Source organism: Chironomus tepperi, unplaced genomic scaffold, assembly GCF_022539635.2.
Source record: "Chironomus tepperi strain 1889 unplaced genomic scaffold, CSIRO-AGI_Ctep_v1 contig_223, whole genome shotgun sequence".
Classification (NCBI taxonomy): domain Eukaryota; kingdom Metazoa; phylum Arthropoda; class Insecta; order Diptera; family Chironomidae; genus Chironomus; species Chironomus tepperi.
Genome location: NW_027226345.1, coordinates 2030055 through 2053543, shown reverse-complemented (window position 1 = coordinate 2053543; position 23489 = coordinate 2030055). Strand labels below are relative to the sequence as shown.

At 32.0% G+C, this 23489-nt stretch overlaps 2 protein-coding genes and 1 long non-coding RNA gene across 5 annotated transcripts in view; all 3 read right to left on the bottom strand.

Moving 5' to 3' along the window:
• Positions 1–32: 32 nt before the first annotated feature.
• On the bottom strand, positions 33–10426 carry LOC139090929 (alpha-tocopherol transfer protein-like). Of its 3 annotated transcripts, none has more exons than XM_070640818.1 (5): positions 10378–10426; positions 1143–1393; positions 936–1082; positions 477–674; positions 33–410 (listed from the first exon to the last, which is right to left on the bottom strand). In XM_070640818.1, exons 2-5 carry the CDS (start codon positions 1371–1373, stop codon positions 102–104), a joined length of 885 nt encoding a protein of 294 aa, XP_070496919.1. In that variant the 5' UTR covers positions 1374–1393; positions 10378–10426; the 3' UTR covers positions 33–101. The 3 variants fall into 3 exon arrangements, with proteins under 3 accessions (XP_070496919.1, XP_070496921.1, XP_070496920.1); XM_070640820.1 differs by lacking the exon at positions 10378–10426 and adding an exon at positions 6604–6621; XM_070640819.1 differs by lacking the exon at positions 10378–10426 and adding an exon at positions 5288–5499.
• Positions 10427–11819: 1393 nt separating this feature from the next.
• LOC139090934 (uncharacterized) overlaps positions 11820–23489 on the bottom strand; it is a 45144-nt gene continuing 33474 nt past the window's right edge. The window contains exons 2-3 of the long non-coding RNA XR_011544470.1: positions 11972–12102; positions 11820–11883 (exon numbers count right to left, since the gene is read on the bottom strand). This is a non-coding gene — a long non-coding RNA (uncharacterized lncRNA). The remainder of the gene's footprint in view (positions 11884–11971; positions 12103–23489) is intronic.
• LOC139091045 (apolipoprotein D-like) lies at positions 21102–22769 on the bottom strand. Its single transcript, XM_070640974.1, is given in 5 exon segments — positions 21102–21429; positions 22164–22249; positions 22329–22359; positions 22361–22448; positions 22516–22769. Coding segments are annotated over 5 exon segments (714 nt in total). The 3' UTR covers positions 21102–21174.

Below are 23489 nucleotides of genomic sequence, written 5' to 3'. Positions count from 1 at the left end.
GAGAGTCACTGGAATAACACAACACATAGCACTATAGTTATAAAGCTTTATTTTATTATTTTTATAAAAATTTACACATTTTCTTCACAAAATCAAAAATTTTATTCTGCGGTGTTATAAAATTCATCGGTGCAATATCCATGAAGTTCCAACTCCTTAATAACCCGTTTATTAGCCTTAGCATGATCAATCCATGGTTTATATGAATAATCTTCCATTACGCCTCCATATCTCTTTGGTAAGTTACTTGGATCAATGTGTTTATGAAGTGATTTATAGTTAGTTCCATGTAGATAAAGTTTCGATCTCATAGCATCATTGAGGAATGGTTTGAAAAATGCAAACGCTACGTCAAAGAACCAACCTTGATTGACGATATGAATTGCCGTTGTACGGTAAGGAAATGAAGTCTTGAAGAGAAGAAAAAAAGACACCATAAAAAATTTATAAATTCAAGGTCAGCTATTAATACTTACAACCATCATTGCGATCATTTTTTGTGCTATTGTCGGCGACATATGAAGCGTATGATTTAATCCGAAACCTTCCATATCAAAAATTCCAACACCGCCGTTGACTTGAGCACGTGGTTCCATAATTCCAACTTCGAGGCAAATTAAGGTAGCTTTGAAAAGCTCATCGACAGGAATTTTTGATGGTTTCCAATTTCCGAACTGTAAGAAAATGGAATTTTAGATTTTAGGAAGGATTAGACAATTTGGAGCTGAGTTGGTGAGTGATTGGCATGGATTCATGGACGATATGAAGATTTTGGAACATTTCATAGACTGACTCCAATATTTGAAACAGGCACACGGGCAAACTCGTAGATCCCTTCCAGTTTAGTGCCGGCAATGTCTCCATGTTGTGCCAAACGTTCACCAACTCAATAAGGAGGACTCAAATCATGCAAAAAGTTTGAAAAGCACACTTACCCTAAAGATCATCATCCTCTTCTTTGTCTGATCAAGATACGGTGTTATAGTCATAATATCTTCTTCGCCAAGAACTTCCAAGGACAGTGGATGCACTTTGTCAATCCAATGCATGTTATTTCCTCTAAAATGTGTATACCGGCTCAACTATTTCAAGGTTTAATGACAGATTAGTGACTGTTGATTTATTAATGGCTATTGTCTTACCAATTTGTAAGCATTTTCGACCTTCCAAAATCGCGCACGAAGAAACCGTATGAGAAATTCATCGTCCATACGATGGGGATTGCAATCACCTTTTTCAAATATCAAATCTTTAAATTGTTGCATTAACTCGCAGACTCGGTCTGAATCTTCTCCAATATTTCTGGCATTTTCCACGAGATCATCGGGAAAATCGAGCTCTAATGTATGGGAAACTATCACAGACTCTGGCATTTTGATAACTTAAAAGAAAACTGAAATTTTAAGAGAATTTTTATTAGTGGTTTTATGGATTGAGTGATGGAAATAGGAAGTAATAAATTGTAAAGAAGCTGTATCACATGTAGAAGAATTTTGAAAGCCATAAAACAAATTTACGTCACATTTTGCATTTATATAATTTTCAGTATTTTTTGGAGATTCCCGAATGTATGTGTCATCGGAATTGCCAAAAAATATGCAAATTTTGGCAAAAATATATGTGATAAATGAACGCGCCAAATTTAAAATTTGATATTATGACATTTAATTCTAGAATTTTGGGAAGTCCAATTTGTGAGAAGTAGAAGATTTGCTTCATTCATTTGACTAACAATTCATCATAAAATTGTTTAACAAAACATAAAACCATTCATTCTTAATTATTTTAAATGAGACAACGACCTTGCAAAAAGTATTCAAAAGCAGCTAGTCCAAAAAAAATCTCAATCAAATCTAATTCACATTTAATTACCTAACTCAAATTGCTTAACATTTCATTACCAAAATTTAGTGTTTCACATTAAGGGAATGTTCGGAAGTTATGTAGCATTAAAAAGTCTTTGAGCCCCCTACCCTTCCCTCAAAACCTAAAATTCCGATCATACAAGGAGCCTGCTCATGAGTATACTCACAAAATTAAGCATGCTCAACTATAAATATTGAGTATACTCATTGTCTGTTAGGGATTGTAAACTTCCCGAAGCATGACGTAATTTACAGTCGTTCCCACAGACACCAAAAAAAAAAAAAGATTTAACAATACATCTAACGGCTACGCATGAAAGATCTTTACAGAATCATGATTTGCACAAAAAATATATATTTTTGGTCAGGCATCAAATAAACTTGAAACTGAGTATTAAAGAGACACTTAAAAGCTGTAATTTATTTCGAATCATATTGGGCACGCAGAGCTCTTCAGAGTTAGCTTCAATCTTCATTTAATTATATTCCAGAATAGCACATATTGGTTGATCGAAGAAAAATCCGACATCAAACAGGCGTGACTCTGGCTTGGAGTTGGGTTCGATTTAAATTGTCACTTGCCGGATGGGTGCTGGATTTTGCATCGATTAACCGACTTGTTCTATTTTGGATTGTTAACTAAGTGAACAAAAGAACTCCTAAAAAGAAGCTGTATTGACAATGGGGTCAATAAGGTCATAGATCACAGTTGATCTGTACAGTCATCGAACAACAGCAACAACTAAGTGAATAACCCATATCTATTGAAAAGAACCTCTAATATAATTCAAATGTTCAAATATTCCCTGTCCCTCTTTCATTTAACAATCTAGCCTCAGAACTAACAAACTTCATTCATGTACATATGACCTCTAAAGATATATAGCCAAAATTTTTTAAGACCTTTGATTTACCCTTTTCAAAACGTTGAACAAACTCATTATTTATCAATGAGGAAGACAGCAAAATAATTTTTAAGGCAACGAATCTAAATCACATTTCAAGTTCGATAAACTCATTATATCAATGTTTACATTTTTGCAAGACAAAATTACGCAATTTTTGTGTTTACTTCTGATATCATACACACATGCTATTGTCGCATGTACGCCGATTGGTCTCGACATTGACAGTGAAAAAAATCACAATACGTAGAGGTTGAAATAGAAATAATGAAAAATTTAATACATCTGTACTGAATGTTTAATTTGACCTTCATTGCGTGCCTTTGCTCTTGTTGAATTATTCTTCAGGCTATTGATTAATAGTTTTTTGGAAATAATGGATAGTGACTAAGGTGATTTTTTGGAAATTGGTGGTAAATAAGACACATAACTATGATTTGATTTTTTTGGAAAAATTGTTATGGTTGGCATGACTGGTTATTAGGTGATCATCCAATTAATGACACAAAATATGATGAATTGAAGCTTTGGGGGCCTAACAGAATTTCCGATTAAAATCTTAAATTTCAGACCATGCCCTTAAAGCAAAAGGCATCAAAATGACCGAAAATCCGACCCAGCCCGACCAGCATGACTTTGGGTCCACGACAGATACTCCTAAATTCACAAAAAGTCACGCTAACTTGAGACAAGATTTTCGACCACACCGCGTTCCTTCCGGTCTCATTATACACCTCATTATACTTCTTTTCCACTACATGACTCACATCCGATGAAAAAACATTTAAGGTTATGGATTAAAATTCACTTTTTACTTCCAAAAACTCAACAGGTGTGAAAGATCAAATGTAATTAAATCTTTTAATTCAGTTCAGTGTCCGAATTACAATATAATGCAAAAAAAATCAATCGAAAATTAAATTTGAAATGGTTTGTAGCCAAGGATAAATATTAGAAATAATTGGTTTTGTGAATTAAGAAGGCTTTTAAGAAGAAGTTTAGAGAGCTTTTATCCTGGCGTGATTGGTGTTTCAAAATAATTGCGTTATTTTTAGTTTCGGTGAATTAAGTTGAATATTTGGCAATGAGTAGCAATATTTTTGGTAAATAACAGCAAATGTTGCATTAGAATGTCTATACCCGAGCAACATTTACGGCTCTACCAAATTGCAACCGCTCTAATGTGGCATTTGCTGCTAAATAGATTCAACTTTCATTAAGTGTTAGTAAAACAACTTCGGCGGAGTCTTAAAAACTCCTTTGTACAGCCATCTCCATTTGTGTATCTCGGGATCCTTCAAGGACAATACTTTTAAGCTCATAATTTTATTCAATAATAATTGGAAACACAAACGATTTGCTTATTTAAAATAATTTGCAGATTTTAAAATTTAATTTTTTGACAGACACCAACTTGACATCATTTTAAGTCAAAATGTTATTAATCATTGAGCTGAAGTCATTCAATCATTTCTGAAGTCATTCAAATTAATGAATTTTTAAATGAAAATGTCAAGTGATCCTGAATGAAGAATTGTCAGACCAACTTATAATTGTTTTGAATCTTATATTCTGGATATTAAGCTGGTCAAAGTCAGATAAGTAATGAATAATGTGATTTAAATCCCGTTTTATTGAAGTTTGTAGTCTTCAAGAGTTCTTTAATTGGCCATTTTAAGAAAAACGTCTGCGTAATAGTCTAAATTAGCCGCAAACCCGAGAAGCACTTGGTAATTGATCGTTTCCAAATCCGAAAACCAGGTATTCATGACGTTAAAACTGAATAGTGCTTTCTCCTAATCTCGTTCTCGAAGAATTTTTGGGATTCGGGACAGAAAACTGGGACCAGTCCAGGTTTCAATATCGAGAAAGCATAAACCGAATCCAAGTCAGAGTCATGGCGACTTTCGATCGGATATTTCATCGATTAACCGATTTATGCTACTCGAGGAGATTCCATAACCAGCTTCTACTCTAATTATTTTCAACAAATCACAGGAATGAGTACATAAAGTCTTATAATATCATTTGTAAATGACTACATATTAAGGCCGCATCTTCATTAATGAACAAATATTCACAAATAAATTTGTTAACACAAAAACTTCACATTCAAATACGCTTTTAAGCAATTTCATCTTGCATTTTTCAATATTTCACAACAATTCAATTTGCTTACATATCTTAAGCACTGCCGAAAAAAACTCCAATCAACTCTTAAACATTACAAAATCTTTTATATTTCTTTTGCGTAGTTTTTGGGGGAATTTTCGTTAGTGACGTCAATTAAATTTGAAATTTGGATTTTTTGCAATCAAAAAATTGAAGGAAGTGCCACAAAGCTCTAGATTTGCTCTAGACTTGCCCAAAACACATGACGTCATTTCCAAAATACTCAATTTCATTTCATTTAAAACTAATGAAATTGCCGAATTTATTTTTTTTGTAATTTATTTATTTTACACTCTCATGCACAACATTTCGCAATGTCTAGTCAATTTGGTCATGCTGAATTACCTTATATCTGTTAAAACCTATTAATAGCTGATTAATAATAACTTGATCACTTAGTAATATTCTAATGAGCTTAATTAATTCAACATTTAAAAAATCCTCGCGGTATTGACAGCTAGTTTTGATCTACGACAACAATGTTCTAAGCAGGAACGAGAAAATAAAAATTATTCAGCGATGTAGATTAACTGCGTCTTGCTTATTAGGCAGTCGAAAACTAACTACAAATAATTTTAATGTGCGCAATGTTAGAGGAACAAGAAATGAAGAAAAAAATAATAATGAGTAATGATCATTTGAGGTCTTTATGTGGATGTTTGGCGAGAGCAGATGCTTTGGATTGAAGGTTGAGAGAATTTCGTACTTCTCACGAATTATTTTCACTTTCAATTACTAGAAAAACTCCCGGTGTGGCTTTTCTTATTGCTCAGTTACTTTGTTATCAGGTTGTGAAGAGAATAATTCTGAATAATTGTGAAAATGGGGTGAGTTGATTAGAGTTTTTAAGATTTGAATTTTGATTTTGGATTTTTGAAATTTGTGATTTTTCTGGTGGGGTAAGTAATATAAAGAATCCAAATGAAAAGTCCTGTTATGATAATTATTAGGAAAAATTAGAAGATCAAACTCAATTTGTGAAAGAATTTATTGAACGTTAAATTTCAGTTTGTGTGTAGATATTTACCTAAAAGATTTTTAAGAAAATTTGTACATTCTCTTTAAAAGTTTGTAAATTTAAATTTGAAAAAGTGAAAATTTGGATTTTGAAAATTTTAAAATCAGTTTGAATTTCAATTAATTTTAAATTTTTTGGGTCATTTTATGACTTTTAAGCTAAATGTTCTCGAGACCAAAAGCAAGTGATTTGTCAATATTTCAAACAATTCCATTGTAATCTCGGTCATGATTCCGGTTTCGGTCGAAATCGAGACTTTGAGAAGCCTAATTTTAAACTTTATTACTTTAACAAATTAGTTTAAAACTTATGTTAATTTTCAATAATTTTTAAAAATTTAATTTTTTTCTTTTTGTAAATTCAAATTTTTTTAAAGTTTTAAAATTTGTTTTAAATTTGAAAATCTACATTTTTCAAGTTTAAAAAATTTTTTGAAATTTTTGAAATTTGATTTTAAATTTGAATTTTTTTTATTCTTTTAAAAACTTTAATTTTTGAAAATTCGAAGTTAAAAATGTAGATTTTAATGATATCAAATAATCGAAATAAATCTTTAGATTTAAAATAAGTTGAAACTCTTGAAACAAAAATTTATAAAATAAATAACTTAATTTAATTATCCCAAAAAAATGCAAGCAAACACCTGTCAACACAATTTGTCATCACCTTTAGTAAGTAAACTATTAAAAGATACTAAAAGGCTAACCATTACTTCCCCGCAACCCGATAAATATCCATTAAAAGCTATCACACAATAATCTTCAAGAGCTTGTACAAATACCACAAAACAATAATTTCTTCTGCTTGTTATTATTGTTTCAGTAGAAGCGCATTGAATATTTATATTATAAGACCTTCAATTATTTGTCTTCAAATACACTTTTATGACACTCTCCGAAATTGAATGAGAACAAAAAGGTTAAACACAACACATACAACTGAATGGATAAACCTCTTGCTAATATAGAGGATAAAATAATGAATTTACTGTTATAAAATTATGGGAGCAATTTTTAAAACAGACGTTGCTAACTTCTTTGTTTGATCAGTTCATTGGCAAATTCCGTGCCACAAACAACAACTTTTTTTTGCATTGTATAATAACTGACTTTCAGAATGAGTTATAAGGCTGTAAAGACAGCATCCAGGTTATTTTATGTGCATTGAACTTTTCACAAAATGATTTAGTGATGTAATGAAAGTTAAAGGCTTTTGTACTTAACTTGAGAATTCTGGTAGAAAGCTATGGGCCAATGGGCATTTAAATTAGTGATTTTATCCAAAATCTTTAATTTAACATTCTCTTCATCCACTTTCATCCTCTTTCATCCAAGTTCATACAATCTTTCATCCGGATGAAACGAATGTCAATGTCGTGGACATTAAATAGATGTCCCAAAATGTTTAAGATTAACATATCAAGCGGTTGAGGTAACTAACATAATAATTCTGAATAATAGAACTCGAACCAACTTCCAACGATTTTCGGTTAATTGCTTCATTCACTGAGCTATCGCGAGTCACTCAACCAAATGCCAAAGTGACATTTATGATTTATATGATTTCTGTATGGCGAAGTTCCGTTTAGTTCCTGACGCTTGTAAGGGCAGAATGGTAGAGTTGTTGTGTTATCCATTTAGATTTGAGTTAGAGGAGGTGTTAAGATGACGATTTTTCACGTTACTTAATTGATGAACTGTCCCTTTCCCTTTTTACCCTTAATTTCGATTGACACATCATTGCAAGATTCTTATTCTAACAAGTTCGAAGAAAGTTTAAATTCTAGGAAGAGTTTGACTCTAATTGAGTAAATGTATTAAAAACATTTCACATGTCAATTCAACTTGTCCACACAAATTCCCATAATACGACAAATCTATATCAAAACATCTCGCTTATATGAATAATGAATAATAATATGTAATTAAGTAATTTATACTTATCAAATATCTCCTGTCAATAATTGCTAAATACAACTTGATATTTACGTAATAATATTTTAAATAATTAAAAACCTTTTTAAAAAGAATCATTGAGAATAAAAGTCGAGTTGATTCAATGTACCGACTCCCTATACAAAATAATTTATGACGTGCATGAAAGAAAATAAAATCACAAAGAGCAATCTAGAAAAGAACGCGAAAAGAATTATTTATAATAAAATTGCAGAAATTATAAGTTCAATCAATTGATCGTGTGCTATACGAGGAGTTATTTAATATCATGCCGGAAAGAATTTTCATTTGAAGGTTGACAAGTTTAGAATTTATTCTAACTTAAATACTTCTATTGCGCCTATGCATTCATTATTCTTAGCATTTGAAAAATAAAGTTTAAATTATACGGTTTTGAGCAGTGAATTCAATTCCGAACAGACACTGGGATGACGTCATTTGTCAGGAATTGGGAAATTTGGCGCTTAAGAAAGGCGTGACTAAAAAATTCAAGTCATTTTACGTGCATATTTGATGAGCACAGAAACTTGCTCATGGCAAGTCTAGCGTAAAATGAAGATGATATTGCTAGAAATTCGCAAAGATTAAGGCATAAAATTGAATTATTGCGGATATTTTGAGTTCTGGTTTTTGGTAAATTTGAGATAAATTAACACTGCAAACTTCATTTTTGATCCCAAAAATGGATTTTTCATCCTTTAAGTATGCTCTCCCGAAATTCCCGGAATTTTCTGATCTCGATATTGAAAAAGCATACCGCTAAGAACCCTGAACGTCGCGACGTATTAGAACTAAATTGTAGTCCTTAGTGTCAACTTTTGAAATATATTACATGCATTGTCAACAGCACTATATCTGCAGCTATTGAAAAATCGACATCTGGTAGGATTCGAACCTAAAACCTTCACATCAATTATGCTTGAGATTGAATTCATTATTATGCCTATCCAGTCAACCATAGATTGCTAATTCTCACTCCGACAAGAATGCCTACATATGAATAACTACCCAAAGTTCCCATCACACTTTCATGTTAACATCCTCGATCCTATCTTTGTAAATACTACTTAAAATAGCCACACAATAGCTCATATCATCCAGTAGCTCTTTGAGTAATGAACAAAAGCTTTTAAATAATTTATTAATTTCAAAAGCAATATCGACATTTATTCTATACAATTACTGTATACTTTGTAGTTATTTATAGACTATTAAGCTACATTAAAGTCCATATATACGTACATAAACAAATCCTCTTCTTGATCTTCGAATTGCGCGATTTAAATACTGCTTATCAGCAATTTAATTATATGGTCATGAACTGATTCTGTTTTCAAACAACGAATGAATGTTTGGGAGATTGTTTCTGCTTCTCAAAATTGATGATTACTATTGCAATAGTAATCCATAAAATAATAGAATTAAATAATGCAAATTTGCATATTAGAGATGAGAATTCCTTTAGAATGTTATTTGAATGATTCAGAATAATTAAATTGGAGAATTGAAGTTTTCATGGCATAATTAGAGCTGGAAGTCGACCCGGAATTTGCGTGAAGTTGAGTCAATTCAGATTTTGTATGGAGTCGACTCGACTCTGATTTTGTATGGAGCCGAATCGACCAGAATTAACTTTTCAATACAAAATCTGAGTCGACTTCGAGCTCTGGATATAACCCTGGCAGCAAAAGACGTAGAAATGGCAGAAATTAGGTTTCAAGCTGACTTTACTCTGGCTTGAGGCTGAATTTCATTGATTCTTGAACATGTTTTTAGTCGTTTCTACATCATTAGTCTTTCAGATAAGTCAAACAACCAGAATGATTCCGGTATAGAGACAGATTTGGCAAATTCCAGCCCCATGCTAGAGTCACACTTGCCTAGGGATACTATAATACTATGATCCTATTTCCCGACTTTTTTACATCATGTATCTCACAAGTTTATCACAAGCAGCATCCGTCAACACAGAAAATACTGCGTTTTAACTAACAAAACCAGATTCTTAATTAATGCAATAATTAAAGTAATTTCATACTCTATTCTAGAACCCACTAAACACTTTGCATATTTACAACACGGTAACTTCCTAATAAGCACTTGCACTTATTATTAGGAAATCTAATCAGTAGCTCCAATTTTCAATCAAGCTTATTTTTAATAATTAATCAACATGTGTGCAAATTTCATGCACGAAATGCTCAATTGTACCTCAAATATTTTTTTCAGTCATTAAAATCTACAAATTGTGTCATTAAAGCAAATCTTCCAACTCAATATGATTGTGCACGAACAAAAATAAATATTTATAGAGCATCAGCCACAGTAAAAGCACATAAACTTTTATTTTATTGTTTAACAATATTTATCACATGCACTAGCTTCCCGTGATTCATTCCACATGCGAATCTAATGAGGAATTAAAAGAAATAGAACAAAAATAATAAAAAAAATCTTCTTACGTCTATCGAGTGTTGTTTGCAGTAAATCTAAACACCGACTGACTGTACGATCATGTCGTTAGAACATTTTTAATGAGCTTGAAAAGCAAAAGCATTTCCTCTACAGCGATAAAGAAGAAAATAAAGTCTGAGATTATTTAAAATAGCTCATGGATTTTGCCGATGTGTAGCAAGCTCGACTTGCAAAAATGTAGATTATATCAGTGTATGTTATTAAATTTGTTGTTCTGAATTGAAGCATCATGCAAAACGTGTTGAAACAGCATATCAAGATAGGCGATAAATTCACTATAAATTATTTTTGTTTTGATTTAAAAAATGAATCGTTAAAATTCAAAAATGAGCTTTTGATGTAAAAAAAGCTTTTTGAGAGCTTTTGTGAATTTAAAAAAAATAAAACCGTTAATTTTTGGTGAAGTTTACTTAAGTCTTTATTTTACATTAAAATATACTCAAAATTAGCAAAATGTGCAACGATTTTGATCCTGTCCAACCAAATATTTCTTGCTGATTCCGCAATCTTTCAAAATATCTGTAATTTCTGAATTCGTCTCATATGGTGGATATTGAAGTCTTGTAAAGGCATATGCATAGGCTAGATATATTAAATATAAAAAAATTTATCGTTTCACGATTCACACAAGAAGAATTAAGAATATCTTACAGCCAGATCCATCTAATGAATAAAATCCACATTCATTGCACGTAATCAAGATCCAATAATCTACATATTAAGAAGAAAAGTCTGTTTAAAATTCATCATGATAATTAAGATTAAAATTAATGTTACCGTCGCTCAAAGCAATTGTATTGTAAGCGAATGGAAGAAAGACTGCAAAAATTTTTAGAATTAGATGGTTAATTTGGTAGAAGGAAGTTTGTGGGTTGATGATCTAGTTTTTGAATTCTTAGAATTTTGAGTAAAATTGAGCTTTTTGAATAAATTTGAGATTTTTGAACAAATTTAGACTTTTTGAAAATTTTTGAAATTTTGAATCTTTTTAAGCTTTATAAACAAATTTAAACTTTTTGAACAATTTTGAACTTTTTGAATGAATCTGAGCAATTTGATCTAATTTGAACTTTTTTAACAAATTTAAGCTTTTTGAACAAATTTAAACTTTTTGAAGAAATTTGAACTTTTGGAATAAATCTGAGCTTTAAATTTTTTTACACTTTTTCACTGAATCTAAGCTTTTTGAGCAAAACTAAACTTTTTGAGCAATTTTGAACTTTTTGAATGAATCTGAGCTTTTTGAACAAATTTGAGGTTTTTTGGACAATTTTGAACTTTTTGAATAAGTCAAAGGTTTTTGAAATTTTTCAATATATTTGAGCTTTTTGTCCAAATTTTGACCATTCCAATAATTTTCCTAATCATCAAAAAACTACATCAACGTCCACAACTCAAAACATATTTCAGACATACGATCTGTGTAGTAAATATTTGTAGCACCATCCTTAGTATACTCAATCGCTCCAAATGTCTCCCTTGGCTCATTTGTGCTGCATTAAATAAATAATTCAAGTCCATTTGAAATGATAAAAATTTCATATAATTTGTAAAATTTATCAAGAGACACACTCAACTTACTTGTTATTAAATTCATGTTTCACAAAATAAAGATGATCTTCTTCCAATTCTGTGACATTGATGAAAGTGCATTTCATCTCTTCTTCAAAAAAGCGTGGAATACTCGCGTGTAAATACCAAATTCCAGCGAGCTTTAAAAGGATGTTAAAAAAATAAAAATAATATTTGACTTTATTGTTATTTACTCAATGGAAGAAGTTGAAGCAATGTTTGATTGTGAGATGAAGGTTTTTCATGGGTATGTCCAGAAGGGGCCCAAGTCTAGTTTAATCAGTATGAATCCTTCTGGAGATTGAAACTTGAGGCTTCTACGAATAATGTCAAGCAACATCCCTGATTCTGCCCACTTCTTCACATTTTGTCACACAGACGTAATTTAGAACACAGCCAGCGATATAATTAGCTTCACACATCAACCAGGATAGAACATGGATTATCTGTACCAAGTACAGAAACTCAAAATTTCATCCAGAACAAAACAATCTTTTATCCGAACAAAAAATGCCACATAGATGAAATTTAGTGTTAATGTCTGGATCTCTACGGCCAACGAAGTAAATAACTGAGTGTGACATCACTCAACAATGACCCCCTTAATATCCCCCCGACAATTTTAAAACGGAAATAAGTTATAAATAACAAGAAAACAAACAAACAACAAACAAAAACCCATCACAGTAGTGACAGGATAGAAAACAAAAACGAAGACATCAAGTAAGAATCTTCCGAACGTGCAATAAAATATTGACACAATTTTCTGTCCCCCCAATGGAATTACATGGATGGAAAATTAATGTCTCTGACACTCTACACGTGACACAAACAGTTAATTCATCTTACCTTATCATTTGACATTCGAACATTTGTAGCACTACAAGATTCTGGACATTCATCTTGTACAAGTGGCTGTTGGGCTACGGAAATGCCGAAAATTAGAAATCCGATTGCTAAAAATACACAAAGCGAATTCATAATTTCTACTTTTTTGACACTAGATTTTTGATTGAATATTTAAAACGTCTATGCTGAATTTCCAAACAACTGACTGAGTTTATTGTGACTGCATCAAAATTTATACAAAAAAGTAAATCGAATAAATAAAAATAAATAAAATATTAATGGTATCGATTCCGTTCGAGATGTAGATGTAATCGTGATGTGACTATAAAAAGTCAGTCATAAGAATATAAAATATGTTCATCAAGGGCACCCTTCTTGCTGTGCTTTTGTGAAAAAATTCCTCAATCCAACTTTATCAAGAGCGCCGTAAGCTGTTTGTAGAATTTCCTCCGACGGATGTTGTTCCCGTGTCAATAGCCATGAATTTTCAGTATGTCCATAACGACCAAATTCACGGCACGACCACAAAATTGCATAACTTGTGTAATCAGTGTTTAATATGTTAATTGTAGCATTAAATCTCTGGATGATGTCAGGAAGCACTTCAAAATTCAAATAACTCGGCAACAAGTCATACCGAACTGTAAAAACACCGACATTTTCACCTTGCGTTAATTTAAATTTTCCCGTCAATGTTTCGCGCCGTTGTGTCCTAGAAAGCAAAAAAGTATCGGAATGTCAAGTGCCACTTGCGCTTCATCAAAAAATTTCATTTACTCACAATCGATTTGTGTACTCGTTATTGACATAAATTTTTCCATTATCAAATCGGTCGAATGTTACAGATATGCAACTTGCGATATAATCTCGTACTGTATAGAATCGCTCGACCTCAAACCATTGTCCCATAAATTTCAACTTTTGAAAATCTCTCATTGGTTTGAACTGATTTCTACATCTAAATTATATGTGCGAGAATTAAGCCTTTTATAGCCAATTGAGTAGAATAATAAATGAACCTTACCTTCCAAATGCCGGCACCTGTCCATCAACCTTCAAAATGACAATCAAAAAAATTATAGAAATTATTTTCGCACTCATAACGAGGTGAGAAATTGCGCGTGTCACCAAAAGCCCAGATAAAATCCAACTGATACAACAGCATCATGTGGAAGTATCTCTCAATGTTGAGAAATTAATTCCGATGTCTAGTTTTTAGAGGATTTTTGAATGAAGAGTGGTATGAAGGGCAGTTTGGTTGGGTTGAGTAGTTGACGCGGGAGACTCACCAGAAGCACATGGTGGACAAATAGGGATAAATCCAGCTAGGCTGATAAACTCTGAATTGAGGTTAGATTAAGTAAAATCCAGGCTCAGAACAGACGCATGCCGACCTGTGATTCAAATTTCTTGATTTTTTTACCCCGTGTGCCATACATGCCATACATTAATTACTGAAAGCTAGATGGTAGCTTGATTAGTTAGTTGATTGACTAGTAATCCAGACAAGATGGACTACACGATACTGCACAAAAATGTCAGAATTTCGAAAATTTTCTTGTCATTATCTGCATATAACTGCAACATTAGGCCCACTTTCCTAGCTTATTCTTGAAAAATTAGTTCCAGATTGCTACAATCATAAATAACACCTAACTACCTGTATAACTAGATAGCTAATGGACCATATTCCCTGACTAGATAACAAGTAGGTCACCATCCGCAACAACTGGCCTAGTCATGAGAAACATCACACTAATAAATGCGTCTTAGTCACTAAACCAGTAGCACGTTGACTATATTTTAATTTCTATACACATTCACGAATAATATGATTAGAGAAGAAACGGTACAAGTTGTAAAAAATATTTTTTTTTTACACATCTATGATAAACTTTCAATATTTCTCTTCCTCCTTTCTTCTTCTCTTTTCATGTTCATAGATCGAAATTGTTGCTGATGTTGTTGCAAACTCAAGTTTCTCGTGTTTTTGTTTTTTTGTTGTTTTTTGCTTTCTTTTGTCTTAACAAATCTAATAGCGTGAGCGTGTAAAGAATAAATGATGAAGAAAAGAAACACACACGATAAGATTGTGAGTAGGGGTCCGAATGACGGATATCCGTACCGTCCGTTACCGGTAATTACCGGTAATATCCATTACCGTTACCGTTCATTTCTATGGATTATCCAGCGGTAACAGATTTTTAACGAATTTTTTAAAAATTCGTATATTAAGACTGCAGTTTATTTTTTTGTTAAGGGTAAAAAAGTTATTTTTAGAAATTTTTAATTTTTTAAAACTTTTAATGCTTATTACTCTTCGCAGTTTTGTTTAAATTTGTTGGAAAGTGTTTTAAAATAACATATATTGAGGATATTTCCAAAAGAATTTTTAGACTTGTCAATTCCAAGATTTAAATAGATAATTTTCAAAGTCAAATGTAATATTTGGTCACATTTTTTCACAGTGAGCATTGGATATATTTTACAACTTTTATTTGCTTACTGTTGAAAAAAAATACCAAAAAATTACATCTGACTTTTTAGGTACTTATTTAGTTATGAAAAACTAGTTATTTAGAGCATGCGGCTGAAACGAAAACTGACCAAATTTCGGTTAATTTTCAAATTTTTTCTTTTGGAAATTTTAAACTGCATGAAGTCCAATAGTCAAAAGTTTTAATGCAATATCTCTTCTATACAAACCATCCTCTAAAATCATTTACAAATGTCTTTTCTCAAAAATACCAAAAAAGTGACCAAAAATAAAAAAATTTTACCCTAAATATTCGGATATTTATAGTCGGAATATACGGATATTACCGGTAATCCCGGTAATTACCGGTAAATATCCGTTACCGTCAAATCCCGATTACCGGTAATTTTCGGACCCCTAATTGTGAGGTATGAGAATGTTACGACAATAAGAGTAGATGAATGAGACGCATTTTAATGGTGATGTTATGGAAATTTTAGCTGTGCTGTTTGGAGTTGTTGAGGCAAGGGACAAACAAGACGCATCTGAAGAAGAAGTTTATGCAAATTTTATTAGGTTGGAGATATTTACATGAACTAGAACTCATGTAGTAGATTTGATGGGTATTTTGATACTGAATTTTAAATTTTCTTTTTGTAGAACTTCGAATGAACTGTTTTGGTTCAAAAGTTGCGTTAGAACCTACTCCGTCTTTGTTTTAAGGGTAGGGTTCGATTAAGAATCGCTTGCCTGCATTTTAGATGAACAGGTCTGCAGTTATTGGCTGTATCTTGAAACTCTTCCAATTCTGCAAGCCTATAGTTTGAAACTAACCTTATTTCAAGTTAAATTGAAGAATTTTCAATTAAAAAGGAGAATTTGAACCTGGATACACCTTTTTTTTTTTTTTTTTTTTTTTTTTTTTTTTTTTGTTTTATTGACTTATTCATATTTAATTTTTCAATTGTGTTATGAATTAATTTACATTTGTGAAGTTCTCTACTATTTAATATTATTTTCATTACAATATAGTTCAAAAAAATGTTCTCTTATTCGATTTTTGATTATTCCAATGGAATTGAACCGTTTAATTTCTTGTGGAAGTGTATTAAACATATTAAAACCTCGAATAAAGAAATTACAATTGCTGAGTGCAGTGTTACAATTTCTTACGACAAAATTTTCACGATGACGAGTTTGATATAGGTGTATTTGATTCGCTCTTCCTATTTCAATATTGCACTTAAGGAGATTTTTTGATATTTTAAATACTTGTAGGCATGTGCTTACATTACAAAGGACTGATACTGGAAGAATTTTTATGTTATATAGTTCACTTCTACTGCTGAACCAATTTTTCTTTAAAACTATCCGTAGTGCTTTCCTTTGACATACTTCAATTGAATGCATTAAATTTTGTGCAAGAGGTGACCATATATGACTCATGTAGTTGAGGTGACATTGTATATGTGCATAATACATCATCAAAAGGGTTTGATTTGATAATAGGTGTCTTATTCTTTTCAAGGCGTACATAAATGAAGTGATTTTTTTTTGTATTGATTCTATATGACATTTAAATGAAAGCGTTTCATCGATTTCTAATCCAAGTATTTTAGTGCATTCGACACGATTGATTATACTATTTCTGAATTTAATGTTCAATGCTTGTTCAGTAAATGTTTCAAAACGCATTCTATTGTGGAACAGTAGATAATTTGTTTTTGTTATGTTTGGTGCTAGAATGTGATTATCTAACCATTCACTTATTAAATTTAGGTCGTTTTCCATGATATCTTTTAATAGTTGTGGATTAGGGGCATGATTAATCAGCGACATGTCATCACAATAGAGGTATAGATTACCAGACAATGGAAGATCAAAAACGTTATTTACGTAGATATTAAAGAAAAGGCCTGAGATGACGCTGCCTTGTGGCGTGCCAAAAAGTATTGTTAAAAAAGTGCTTAATTTGTTCCCGATTTTAGTAGCTTGCCTTCTTTCTTTTAGATATGATATTATTAGGTTCAAAAAGTTTGTGCTTAATTTTAGCTTCTTTAGTTTCATTAGTAAGATTTCGTGATTTATGCAATCATATGCTTTACTCAGATCTATGCATGTCAGCGAGACTGCTTTTTTTGTGTCTAAATGTGTATAAATCGGATCTAATATATGTGAGATAGCTACTTCTGTATTAGATCGTTTGGTGTATCCAAACTGGTTGGGATTAATTATATTGTTTGCATAAGTATGTTCTTCTAATCTTCTTAACATTACGTACTCGAACAACTTTCCAAAGATGGGATTAATTGTAATTGGACGGTAATTATTAGGGTTAGTCTTATCGCCTTTTTTGTGAATGGGTGTTATTAAGCCTACTTTTAGGCAATCTGGGAAATCTCCTAAGAATAAATGTTTATTTATTAGGGTTGTTAGGCTTGTTAGGAGTGCATTCTTGTGCAATTTAACAAAATTGTTACTGATGCCATAGATATCACATGCATTTGATGCAGCTAAATTGTCGATTATGAGTTTTATCTCGTCTTCTGTTACTTGTGGGCAGCTAAATTCTGTGTTAATATTATATCGTTCTTTTTCATGTATTTGTTTAAGGTGTTGACCTTAGAGTATGATGATGTATCAAACAAGTAGCTTGCAACAAGTATGGACATTACTGAAAATGCTGAATTCTTGGACATTAAGAAGATTTAATGGAAATTAAAAATTATCAGATTATATCGTAAAATCGCATATTTTTAGAATTTCAAATGTTAATGTCTTTCAAGTTGGTTCCTATCATGTATCTGACCCTTGATGTTTACTAAACTGTCAAAAATTGACCCTTTTGCATTGAATCTATGCTTTCTCGATACCGGGACCGGGACCGGGAAATCCCGGGACTGTCCCGTCCCGGTCCCGTCCCGAGTCCCGAAAAACTTCCGGGACTGGTCCCGCGGGACCAAATATTAAAAAAATTCTTATTAATTCCTAACAAAATAAAAAGAATAAAAATAAAAGACTTTTAATTTTTAATCAAAACTTTAAAATCAAAATAAATTAAATAATTTTATCAAAAAATATGAAAAATATGGAACAGTAAATACGAATTTTGAGTGTTTCTGAGTTAAAAATTTAAAATTTTTTATGATCTTTTGATTTTTGTTCTGAAATGTAAACAAATAATAAAAGCCCAAATCAAACAAACCCTTTTAAATAAACTATCGAGACCTATCGATTTCCAGCTAATTTGAGGTTTTTCAAAAATTTAAAGGTTCAATGATTTTTTTAAAAATTAGAGATTATTTCTCATAACTAAGATTTGTTTCTTCATAATCGTATAAACGGTGAATATGATAATTAAACTCAGAATTTTTTAGTATTATTCTATTTTAAAATCATTTAAAACTAGTCAGGTTCAAGAATTCTGAAAATTTTAATCCATCTTTCAATTTTTGACAATAGATATTAAGCTTAAAAACACTGAAAAAACATTAAAATATTGCACTTTTTAGTACATACTTTTTTCGGGACAGTCCCGGGATTTCCCGGTCCCGTCCCGATCCCGTCCCGGTCCCGGAAAAGTTTCGGGACCGGGATTTCGGGAAAGCATAATTGAATCTAACTTAGTTTCCTACGGTAGCAGATATTTCTCAGAATTCACACCAAAAACTCCAACTGAACTTCCATAACTCAACTCTACAACATGTCGTATCCTAAAAAAACTCATCCATATCAATTTAAACACATGTATGCATTATCTAAGCTGAACACATAGAATCACAAGAACAACATAAATGAAAAATTTCTGATGATGTATGCTTCCATAAACGAGAAAAAGGCTTGATAAACTTTCTCATTATTTGACGCCTTTCCAAAGAAAAAAAATTTATTCATTTCTTTTTCTGTTGAGTTATTTTAGCGAGCGACTGAATGAAGTAGCAAAAAGCAAGAAGACAAAACAAAGTCTTTGATAAACAATTTAATGGATAAAGTTTCTTAATAAAAATTCTTCGAAAGTGAAAAGCATGAGGAAATGTTGAATGTTTTTATGCGAGCTGTGGAAACAATTAGAGTGAAAGAAAATTCAAGGAAATTTAAGTCATAATTTTGGTTAATGATGATGTGATTTGCGTGAATATCAAGGAATTCTGAATTTAATTATTAATCGTTTGCTTTGAGATTTGGATGTTGATGCAGAAGAGAAACTGATAGATTTTGGAAGATATGAAGGCAATTCTGGTAGTGGAAGAGTATGGATCCTACTTGAACATTGTTGACTTTATCAAGGACATAGGCATTTTGTAGAAAATTTGAGATGGTACAACAGATCATCGATCGTAGTGTCTTTGCTATAAGCGAACCCTACATTATATTGTATTCTTAGGATCCTGCGGTCGAGTTAACAGATAACTGATTTGAAGTCTGTAGATACAGTTAGTTTGCAATGCTATGGACAGATTGTGGCCGAAAGAGCACAAACGGATTATTCGATAGGGCGACCTTCTGCTGTATTTTTACCGGGAAACTGCTGTACTTTTCACTCTTGCTGTTGTTTCCCGACAAAGCTCGATAGTGTCAAACTTAGAATTGTTCCAATTTTTCCCAAAAGAGCGAAAATCATCTGGTCATTATCGCACCGGGATCGAGACTGGACCGGAACGGGAATTTCCCGGAATTTCAGGACCCGATCCCGGCATCGAGAAAGCATCCTGGGTATTCTATTGATCCTATTAATCCTATATTATCCAAAATTCAATATCAGACTAGATTGAATCTGACATGATGTCGAATATAAGTCGAATCTGGCAACAAGTCAGAATCACAACGGGATGAAGGGCTGAATTTTGGATCAATTAACAGAATTGAGCTCTTCGAGTTGATGATATGACAACATGCTCACAAGCTGTCGACACTGCGATTCTGTTCAAATACTCCAATATTCTAACATAACAATTCAACGCTAAGTATTGCTTTAAAGCGAGATAAAGAGCTCTTCAAAATTAAATTTTAAAGAAGATGTTAAGCTATAGACGTGTAATCTGTTAATGTCTTAGCATTGAAACTTTTTTTTATGTACATATTCTTTCACTCACAATATTTGCACATACATAAAGGAAATTTTTCATGGAAATTGATTCGGGTATGAACAATATTTGACATAAAATGTTATCGTATTTTTCCGCTCACTAAGGCAATTCTTTGTTGCGTACATCTTTAAAATACAATGACTTGACAATGGAGATAACATATAGAACAATATAAATGAGCGTCTGACATTCTATTACATAAAATATAGATAAATTCAATTCTGAATGAAGCAATTTACACTAACAATTTCATTCAACATATAATCCCAAAATAAATGCAAGCTATGCACAGCAACAGAACATAAAGTTGATAGAGATATAAATTTCTATTAACATTTCTTATCGTTACTAAAGTACTTTTTATTATTACAAAACTTGTTTTAAACTCACAATGAGGAATACAAACAAAAAATTATTTTCTTAATTTACTATTGGGGGTTGTTCATTTATGATGTCTATAAATTGAGATTTTATGGCTGGTTCTGGATTATATTGTCAAAATTTCAGTAAATTAGGTTAGTGGCGACTCTCAAAAGGTCTTGACACCAACCCTGCTGGATGTCATTAGTGTCTTGGACAAAGAGTTTGCCAAGAACTACAGTCCTTTACTTTAGATGAGCAGACATGCAATTCTTGACTGTCCAAGGCTGTAGGCCTACATTTCCAGACAATTTAGATAGGCAAGCCTTCAGTTTTCGACTGTCCAGGACTCCAGACCCACGTTTTATGTCCTCTAGACCTGCAATATTAGAACCCAACTTAAACATCATAAGCAAACAAACCCCAAAACTTAAAATAAATCAAACAGTCGCTTCTGTGCTGTTGAATTCTGTCTTCTCTTCTGGAATAATTGTCACATTCTCGGTAACATTTTCAGTCTTTTCATTGTTTTCATTTTTTGTAGCCGGGTCAATTGCTTCTTGAATTGGAGGTAAAGTCTCGCAGTTTTCTTGGTCGCTCTTGACGAAAAATGATCGATTCATTTTGTATTTGTCTAAAACGCCATAAGCTGCTTGTAAAATTTCTCCTCGTGGATTTCGCTGACGGGACATTAACTAAAGAAGATTATGAGAAATAATGGAATGCTTAATTATTGAGGATGAATTAAATTACGGAAGTATAAAACTTTGTTTCTAAATATATCTCTAACGAGTATCCATTAAACTTGATAATTTGTATAATGTAAGTTTACAGCAAACTTATTTTTAGATTCACTCAAATGAAGTTTTAACGACGATTGAATTATAGGATTGTAAATGATGTGATAATGGATGTTATGTAAACATTTGTAAATTTTTATTAAGCACGAATGATTTTTATTAATAAAAGGGAATTGGGAAGTGAAATGGTTGTAGGTAAATGACGTCTTAAACTGTATTTATAAACAATTCGGACCTTATCCTTGAGCTACACATACAAAAATGGTTATACCCGAATATCACAAGTCAGTTAATCGATTAAGTATCAGTTAAGAGTCAGGCGTGGCACTTACCTGATGCCGACATCAGAGTGGTGTCATCCTGGCATAGTACTGGATATAAACTGAATCCAGAAGTAAATCAGAGTCATTCCGACCTTAAATATGGATTCTTGATCGATTAACCAACTTGGACTTTTCAGAACAGTAAGTAAGTAGATAATTCAATTGAGCTAGGTCAGCTACTAAGCCGCCGTCAAACAACGTCCAATTAGACATCTGTTCTTGCCTTCCACACACCTTCCACTTAAATTTCAATCCTATTTCATGTCAACCACTTATAATTCCCCATAAAATATCTAATTTACTCACCCAAGCACTTTCAGTATGTCCTAACGCAGTAACATTACTGCACGACCAAATGACTGCATAATTCTTATAGTCAGTATCAAGCACAACTAAGATAATTTAATAACACACACAAAAAAAAGTTGCAATGTCAGCACATGTCAATTAACATCATCGTAGTAAGCTTACCGAGAGATGCATCATAGTTTAATCATAGTTTAAAACGATTCATATCTGACATTAAATCTGCCTTCGCCTCCCTTTCCAGTGATTGAGAATTTACCCGATATGATACGTTGAACGTTGTTACTGCAAGAAATAAAGTTGATGGTAATTTTTCTGATAGATATTAAGGAACAGTAAAGTTATGTTTTACATCCGATTTGTGTAATAATTTTTGACATAAATTTTTCCATCAGCTCGTCTCTCATAATCAGCCGATATGCACTTTGAAACGACTTCTGTTACCGTAAAATATCGTTCAATTTCATACCATGAACCCAAAAATTTCTCTTTATCAAAATCAGGCATTGCGTCATATTCTGGACATCGTCCAAAACTTGGTATCTGTGCATTTATACAGCATAGCTTTAAAATGGTGAACAAAATCAACAAAATTTTCACAATCATTCTTAACCTATCCCAATGTCAATGATATTATGCACTTAAGAAGTTTGTTTCTGTCTTCACGGACTATCGATTACACCTTACAATGGAACTGATCGAATGCGACTAAAGTAAATTAATGAAATCATCATCGAATTTATACTTTCGAATTAATGTGTTTCACAGCTTGTTGTAGAATTAACGGTAAAAATTCTTTGCCAGGTCGCATTACAAGAATATTGTTCTTTGGCGCTTTAATATTATACACATTGTGTAATCATATCAAGCGTATTTAGATGTTTACACAATTCTTCTGTTTTTCTTTTCCACTTTTTTGTTTATAATGTGTTAGCATGAAGATTGGCTGAGTGGTTAGGGCGGTTTGTACGTATTATATATATTTGTTGAATTTGGATTATCTTATTATTGGATTGGTTTTGTGGAATTTTAGATCATTTGTTTAAGGAAACCGCAAGATTTTGAACAATTTCTCAATCTATTAAATGAGTAAATCAACCAGTTTTTGAACCCTTTAGGTTATTAATACTCAAAATCCTCAAAACATTATCTCAAAAACTTAGTGATGGAGTAATTTAAGGATTTAGTCCAATCAATCATCTACTAACATCGAAGAGAATCTCAAGACATGCAAAATTAACCATTCATAAGCCACCTATCCATCCAATTGTGATGACAGAATCATGGAATATGACTGCTGCAGACGAGCATTCAATTGATGTCATT

Bases quoted from the DNA above. Each gene is read 5' to 3' on its own strand.
- LOC139090929 (XM_070640818.1), bottom strand. From the start codon at position 1,373: ATGCCAGAGTCTGTGATAGTTTCCCATACATTAGAGCTCGATTTTCCC. The intron at 1,083-1,142 runs GTAAGACAATAG...ACCTTGAAATAG, and splicing joins TCGAAAATGCTTACAAATTG to TTGAGCCGGTATACACATTT. The intron at 411-476 runs GTAAGTATTAAT...CTTCTCTTCAAG, and splicing joins AAATGATCGCAATGATGGTT to ACTTCATTTCCTTACCGTAC.